At 37.2% G+C, this 8,881-nt stretch overlaps 1 protein-coding gene across 1 annotated transcript; it reads right to left on the bottom strand.

Annotated features, from left to right (window-relative positions):
• Positions 1-1,450: 1,450 nt before the first annotated feature.
• Positions 1,451-8,077, bottom strand: LOC110799730 (uncharacterized). The gene is made up of 5 exons (XM_022005007.2): positions 7,733-8,077; positions 7,207-7,419; positions 6,869-7,102; positions 3,311-5,272; positions 1,451-2,370 (listed from the first exon to the last, which is right to left on the bottom strand). The coding sequence occupies exons 1-5, from the start codon at positions 7,767-7,769 to the stop codon at positions 1,769-1,771; spliced, it is 3,048 nt and encodes a 1,015-aa protein (XP_021860699.2). The 5' UTR covers positions 7,770-8,077; the 3' UTR covers positions 1,451-1,768.
• Positions 8,078-8,881: the final 804 nt, after the last annotated feature.

Genomic DNA, 8,881 nt, shown 5'->3' with positions numbered 1-8,881 from the left:
CTACGGAGTCATGAACAACCAACTCAGCCACATCAAGGCTAATCTAGAATTTCAGATGAGCAGAAAAATGGTTGTTAGAAAAAGCATATATATATATATATTCCTTTGGAAATTCATTTTGAATTGGTTGATTTTTTATATATATTTCGACGTTTGTGGTCAAACAAGTTAAATTCAATAAATATTTTGTTGAAATATATATTTATTCATATTTATGGAATAACTATTTTGAGGGAAAGAAAATAATTAAATTTAGTGTACTCCTATCCAAAATAAATTATTGGTCAACGGGTTATAATGACATTTACTTTTAAGGATGGATCGAATTTTTTTCATTGATAGTACTGCACAAAAGTAATTATCATGAAAATAATGCAACTTCTTCACGTAAACTTTTGTAATTTTTTCTTTCTTTACAATACTATGCACTCTACAAGTCTACATACTCCATAAAGTAGTAAGTACAACGATTATAATATTATGTATTTTACGGTGTATGTAGGAGTATAAGACTACAATTATCACTACAAGAAATTGTACCATTAACGACGAGAAATTCCGTCACTTAAGGTCAATAATCGTTGATTAATGACGGGATTTCTTGTTGTGAACCCGTCATAAAAGGGGGCCGTCATTAATGAAAAATTCTATCATTAACCCATTGTAAAAGACATTTGCGACGGTTGTTCCCGTCTTTGTTTGGTTGTTAGCCCCGTCGCAAAAGAGTTTTGCGACGGGCAGGGACGAAGCCAGGAACCCATCTTGACGGGGGCCGAACAATTTAATTCGTTTTTGTAAATCGTAAATAATATAACTAAAAATAATAAAGAAAATAAAAAACGGTTTTAAAATAGATACTCCGTAATTTTTATAAGTTCCCTAAAAAGAAAAGTTTATTTTTCCAAAAATAATTCCACAAAGAATACTTGTAAAGAATTATAGAAAAGCAAAAATGCATGACTTAGAGCTCGAACCCCTGACCTTCTGCAAAAAAAAAGGTGAGGATAAAAGTCCATAGTTGATGAACACATGCCAAGGAGAGGAGTAAGGGTAAAAATAGATACACACTATTATTAAGAATAAGACAAAAAAACAAAAATACACTAAAATTGAGGGCATATATGTAATATCACTATTGTGTGAATAGTAATGCAAGTATGAAGCTTTATAAGTGTTAGGATTGTACAGTGTTATAGGCGTGATTTCGATGAAAAGATGTGCTATTGAGTACGACACAGGTACAGATGGTTCACCATTGTACACAAAACCTTCTAATAAAGGATTTCCTGGAGGCTAAAATTAATGTATCTCTATTTTAAAACAAGTGTTATATGATTCCATTTGCAGCGTCTTCGAATGCCTAAACCAACTGCACACTTTATAACATTGGTTACTAGTTTGTACCAGCACAGGTAATAGGGAAAGGTATTTAGAGAAAATCTGGTAGAAATACACTAAAAGTTCACGAGTTCTGCTCTGCAAATCTGGTGAAAATACATCAAATGCTCCAGTTTCTTAACACAGCCAAAACAACAAATATTCTGCTCTGCAAATCCTCACTATGTAACAATGGTCTGAAGTTCTGAACTAAATACCCCAACCAAGAGTATTTAGGCTTTAAAGTCCAACATATAGACATCTTTTACAACCCCTAAACATGTGCACATTAAACAAGCATTCTAATTATCAAATAAACTTTAGCTAACCAGTCTTCAATTGTTCCTCAAATGTGTTTCAAGTCGTTCTGTTTCATTTAACAGCTATACTACTACCTAGCATTGACGGATGAACAGCAAAGAAAAGGCGCCCAGTATGGTTTGCTCTTGCCTTTCCTCTTCTCTGTCTTGATGTTCACCGGATACCTTGCTGGAGAATTCCATTCCTTTCCCATCTCTTCCTTGGAAGCCTCCGAAGTGGGGTTGTCTGAACTAAGAATCACATTTTCTGACTTTGAATTACCATTGTTTGCTACTGAGGTTTCATCACTTTGGAGAGTGTGAATTGGTGATTCTGCTCTACTTCTAGCAGTGGCTTCTCCCAAAAGGGCTTTCAAAGGCATATGTTGTTTTTCAGTGCTCCAGTTAGTTACCTTGGCAATAATCTCCTCATTCCTTTTTCCTCCATGTGGTGCATTATCCACGTGAGCAACTGACGACGACCAAGAAGTCTTTTTATTCTCTTTCTGCTCTTCTAACGTCTGAATCTCAGATACGCCTTCTATTGCTCCAATCGCACTGTGGGGTTCAACTGGCTTTTTACTCTCAGAGTTTTGACTCTCCATCATAGGTTTCAGCTCATGATCTTTTGCAGCGGATTGGTTTGATGCAGGAGTGTCATTGGCAGGTGGTGTGTCTGATACTGCAGACATAACTGTATCAACCAAAAAAAAAAAAGGCAAAACGGAGTTAAATCCCAAACATAAACACCAGAAGCTACTTAACGACTTGCTTGTAAAAGGCGTTAAAAGTCATGTATGACTGATCAAACTCATGCAATTGAATAAAAAGGCATGATAAGCATGTTGTTAGAATACGCCCTGAAGATCACAGTCAACACTATGTTTGGATAGGAGGAAACGGAGAGGAATGGGAGGGAAGAGAAAAAAAGGGGAGCAAGTTCCCTTGTTTGGATAAGGGGCTGGAGCCCTTTCTTTCCCCTCCCTTCCTCTTCTTTCCTTCCCCTTCCTTTCCCCTCCCTTCCTCTTCTTTCCTTCCCCTTCCTTCCCCTTCTATTTTCCTGTCTAAACAGTGTAATGATGACTACTTTCTCCCTAAAACAAGTTTATATCTTCTTGTTTGGGATGTCGCACAAAAGTAATATGAACCAATTCCTTTTTGTAAGTTTTCTCCTATACTCTTTTATCTAAAGTTAGGCCTCACATGCACCCAACCATTTATTCCTATCTACTTTTTCAGTCTCAATCTGTGTGCAAAAAAATGTTCATTACATTTAGAGTGAGGTAATATAACTAGTACTCCCTCCGTCCCTAAAATATTGCCCCAATTTCTTTTTTGGTCCTCACATGTCTTCTCTCACATTCTATTATTTAAATTAACAAAAGACAAGACTACCAACCCACTTGCTTTTCTTTTGCGTAAAAACTTTGGTTTGGGGCAATCTTTTAGCGACGGAGGAAGTATTTAAAGATTAAGGTCCTACAGCAGGGCTGTAGTGAGAATGCGTCAAGAAGGAAACCTATGTAGAAGAGAGATAAGAAATAGAGCATATAAACAAGAGGGATGCTTCTGAATATTTATTACGGATATGACTGTGGACCAAGATATCTTTCGAAAAAAACAAAAAAAAATACCTGAGACAGATCCCCAGTTGCCTTCCAGACTATCAGTTTGGCTACTTGAATCAGGGAGGATATCAGCTCCTGAAATAGCAATATGCGGCTTAACAACCCTATCACCATCAACCACGCCAGAAGCATCCTCTGTAAACTTTTTCATGCAGGTGTCATTGACAGCAGCAGAGCTTTGCAAAGAACACTGAGCATCGTCACAAACTTCTGAGGCATCAGTTGATTTCGTCTTTGAGATTGAACCTGGACCTTCTTCACCTATAAACTCTGCCCCTGCTGAACTACCACCAGTGCTCTCTACCATGGGTAGTGAATGACCTACGAACACATCCCCAGAATCTTCTGAATTAACATGATCATGAAATCTATCAACCTCAAATGGCTCATGAATGCCATCACGAGATCCAGCTGCATTCGACCCAAAACCAGGTGCAGTTTCAGCATTCACAGCCACATTATCCTCGACTCCACTCCTTATCTCACTTCCATCCAAATGAGTTTGTACAACTCCAATGGTTTCATCATTACCGGTATCACTGATATCATGGATATTGCTTAGCTCTTTAAACTGCGGTGGAATGACATTAATAGCATGTTCAGCCAATAATAAACTCCCTGAGACTTCACTGTCGTCAATATTATGTAAAACCACATGTTCTGTGTTATTTTTAACACCATTACGTGTGCTGGAAGCTCCATTTGAGGTAAACTCCGCATTATCAGCGGCAACAGAACTAGCACTTTCGGGAAAGACATTATTCATTGCAATAGTGGGTTTCTGCTCTTCAGCACAGCTAAAACTTTTTTCTTCCAAATTTTCAGTTTTGAAGTCAGAAAATACTTCACTCCTGAATTCACTTATGTCAACATCAGAAGGCAGCAATAAACTCCCTGACACTTCAATATCATCACTTTCTTGTAGAACCACATGCTCTGTGTTGGTAGCTTCATTTATGGTAAACTCCGGATTATTAACAACAGCAGAACTATCACCTTCAGGAAAGACATTATTCAATGCAACAATAGGTTTCTGCTCTTCAGCATTGCTAATTTGTTCTTCCAAATTTTCAGTCTTGAAGTCAGACACTACACTCCTGACTTCACTTATGTGACCATCAGAAACCTCAACATCGGGTAATTGAACTGGCTCCTCACCAACAGGGTTTTGCTCAGATATAGATTTGTGCCCAACATACTGGTTCAGCTTATTCTCCATGGCATCAAAACTTTCAAGGACATCACCTTCAGAATAGACTTTCTTACTGTCACTTGTCTTGGTAAGATCAATACCAGAGAAAACTTCCTCTGCAGCATGGGCTATACCATATTCACCATATTCTGCATTTCCAGTTCCCGTACCAGAGCCTAGGGTCATTAATGTGTTGAACTTACTTCTTTTGTGGTCTAAATCTTCAACTGCTATCTCGGGATGTTCTTGCAGAAGTAGAGCATCAGGAACAGCTAGAACATAGACATCTGCATCAGCTTCAGACTTTGAGCCATAATCTACTATCACATCACTCGGCTTGGTTGAACTTCCATTTGCAGGATCAATAACTTCAGCAGGATGCTCCACTGCCTGAGAGCATTCAATATTGTTTTCAGAACCGGTAGTTTCCATCACCGACTTTGCTATTCCACTAGCAGAGACAGGAACTACAATTTCTTCATCCACATCTCTCAACACAGAAACATCTTCGGAGGCTTCCTCAGTTGTTTCATTATATGAGGTCCTAAGTTCCGACTTCTCCGTACTTGAAATAATTTCATTCGCTGTGTCACCTTCATTCTCATTTTCTAATGTAATTGAATGAGAGGACAGAGCTGGACCAAAGGTGGAACTGGGGATATGATCCTGGAAGAGGACACCAGGTTCTACTCTGTCATTTTCACCTTCCAATTTTTGAACAGGTCGGACATGATCCTGATTGTCGTTGAGAAATATACTCCGCGCAGATAAACTATCTGCATTTGGAAACATGAATTAGCAACAAATTTTCGAAGGGAATAACATGCAGTTACACCAAAATTTTGAGAGGATGAAGGAGATTGCCAGCCATAAACAATCACCTATTCACTTCACTGCAGACAAGACGAAAGAATTTAGTTCCTATTTGTATAGTTGACCCTGAACTCCTATGCATTTGGTGCAAATCACTTAACTTATGTGATCTCAATCAGAATATCACAAAAGCAGTCAAGGTGACTTTATGTCCTGTGTTTATAGAAATTGTATGGACCCGCTGCCCATTACCCGGCCATCTCTATCCAAAACCCTCATCTGCTACCATGTTTGGGAAAACGTCAAGCGTGGCTCACTGGGATCACTGATCTCTGATACAACCAGAAGCTTTAAAACCAATTTCTTTCATTTTTTTTTTTGGCAAGTTAAAACCGATTTCCTCTAAAGGTAGACGACGAGGGCATTTCCTACACCCGAGAAACAATTCAATAAAACTAGAGCACATAAGAGAATAATCAACCCTACCATACATATAATAAATTTCTTCCTTTTGGTTTGGCATAAATTTCAGGCAGACTCTTATGTAACATCAGTTGTTGGTTAATGTAAAAAGCTTACTACGGCCAACATAATGTACTATCACACACACGTGAAGCAAAAAGAAACCCACAAGCCCACAAGTGGAAAGAAAATAACTGGTGTATAACCTAATAGTAGCTACTATGTATCGCTTACAACAGCAATTTGTAAATGGCGGAAAAAAGGTGATTTTTATACTCAATTGTCAAACCAAAATCCATTTATTAGCCATTTTAACAATCAGTTTTACAGAAATTCTAGCTATCCCAGATGCTATCCTATGCTAAATTTGGTGGTATTGTTTTATTTATCAGAGAGTTCTCTAATATTTTCACATATGAGGGGCTAGTTTTTCATCAGTAATCATTTGTCAAACAGAAAATTCACAATATAGCTTTTCGCTGCTTTCCACTTTTCCAGCATTATTGAGTATTTTGTAATCATGTAAATACCATAACAAAAACATACCAACAACAAGTGATCCCAACTTACAGGTACTTCTTGAATCCAGAGTTACAGACCATTCTCTTTTTTTCAAGCAAAAGAAACAACATAGAAGTAAAGAACTTTAAAGGTATTGCATCCTTCTTCAGTTACCAGAAAGGAATGGCATTCAGCAATCAGCATATAAAAGATCTTGTATTGGAATTTCAGTGCTTGGTGATGGAGCGTACACAAACAATTTCCTCAATGTGAGGTAACTTGACTAACCTCAATACCTCGTTCAATATAAACCTATCTGACTTCCTAGATTTCGTAACATCCTTCTCAAGATGAGCTCAGATGGCATAAGAAGATTCTAACCAATCATATTAATCATATAAGCACACAAGCCCCAACTTTGCATCAACTTGCATTCACATCCTAGGACTACTTCAATCCTAAACTACTGACACGAAGACCTGTACAAACTTACAGAACAAACAAGTTTTATTGAACTAAGTAAACATATTGCTAATTCCTATGCATACTGGATAAAACATGATAAATTTTGATAAAAATAGAAGAAAATATCTCACCAGCTTCGGCCTTATCTGCAGCATGTTTAATGTCATCCAAATCATTCTGAGTTACACGTTGCATCGAATAGAACCGTTGTATGCCATCTGAAGCCTCTCCAGGACTTGGAGTATCAATAAAATCCGTGACAGCATCAGTAAACACTTCATCTTCTGATCTGGTTGACCTACTTGATCTACTACCAACTCCACTGTTACTCCTCCTGCTTATAGTAGTCTCCACAACTTTAGCACCTTCCACATTTGCAATGAAAAAACCCACTTCAAAACCAGCGTTCATACAACAAATAGCAAGCAATTGATACAAATAAAAGCGAAAACAAAAAAGAGATCATTACTTGGGGTTTTTAGTTCATCATCAGAGACATGTTCACCATCAGAACCCTCCATCAAATGGGTTTTGTCTTGTGCATCAATATCCAGCTTATATCCATCAATGGTTCCACATACCCTCTTATGAGCTCTCCTGTGCTTAGCACTAGGGTGTGGTTTTGGAAAGGGCCATCCACATTTATGACAAACATGGACACTTCCACTACTCCCTTCAATCCCTTCATTTACAAACATCAAATCAACAACTATTAAATCAATACATTTTCATTTAGGCTTATTTTTTTTTGTGAGGACATTTAGGCATTTCAACAAACACTTGGCAGACAACTCACAAAAAAACCAAAATCCACCGATACATCAATTAATCAACACACCCATATCCAATAATTTTCAAGATTTATTAACAATAGACAACAACAAAAATCCAAACACAACAAACCCACACAAAAAAATATCTGAATAAATCATCACATATATAACTTCAAACAAAAAAATAGAAGATAGAAAATTTCAATGACCCAGAAAACAAACCTGATTGTTTAGGCTTTAAGTGATCTTGGGTTTCCATTATTCCGACCAGAGAGAGAAAATGATGGAAACTAGTAGAGGGAAAAAAAAGACAAAAAAAGGAAGAGGAGAGAGAAAGATAGCTGAATAAGATAGTGAGAAATGAAATAAGGAGAAAAAATGCGGCCAATTTTGCAGTCTTTTTTTGCTGTACTAGTGAGTTGAGTCAAAAGCGAGTGAACGAGTGAGTCGAGTGAGTCGAGTGAGCGAGTGAGCGAGTGAGCAGAACAAGTCACGGATGTGGAGGGGGAAAGGAGAAAGGGTTGAGGGTTTATCCAGTACACCATGTGCGCATGTTATGCCAGGGTAGGGTCGATTTATATCAAATGGAATACAATGCAAATATGAATCCAATGACAAATCAGTAGCAGTGTGGTTTGGATTAGTCGGCCCTAACTGAACTGAATATTGGACTTAAATTGAATTGAATTAAATTAAAATTTTATTTTGACTTACTTCACTTAAATATTCGTTCCCTTTTAACTTTTTCATCTGTTTTAACTCAATATTTAAACGTAAATATCTTCAAATACGTATGTTAAAAAAGTATATAATTTTGTTATTGTTAAACTACACACTGAAACGAACAAAATAAAATCGCACATGAATAAATTTTGAAATACGTATTGGAAAGAAATTAGAAGATTCTCTTCAATTGTCAATAGTGTCAAGATTTCAAAAGGGACTAATATTCGAGAACGGGGGGAGTAAGTGTTTTTCATACATTTTCATGCACAAATATGTTTATTTCAGACAAAATAAATATTTTTTTTAATAAAATAAGTTAAATAAGTTTAGATAAGTTCAGACAAATAAATCGAATAGAACAGAGCCTAAATTGAGGTTATATATAATGTTGTGAGGGGGTCGAAAAAGCACGAGGCTATTGCGTGACCTCGTCCCTCGTGGGTGTGACGCTTCTTTTTGTCAAATTAAGTGTAATTGGATTTCCTGTGAGTTTACACCCAATTGACTAGTAATATAGGAGTCGTCATTCAGTTTTTAACGACAATGAGAAAAACTGACAAAACCCGGTTATCGTGACATAAAGGGAGTGCAATTATGTTTGACCACGACGGCCGTAGGTTCCCTTGTGATCCCTGGTGGTGGGGA

Source organism: Spinacia oleracea, chromosome 1 (genome assembly GCF_020520425.1).
Source record: "Spinacia oleracea cultivar Varoflay chromosome 1, BTI_SOV_V1, whole genome shotgun sequence".
Lineage (NCBI taxonomy): Eukaryota > Viridiplantae > Streptophyta > Magnoliopsida > Caryophyllales > Amaranthaceae > Spinacia > Spinacia oleracea.
Note: the sequence above shows the minus strand (reverse complement) of the source record. Positions and strands in the feature narration are given on the sequence as shown.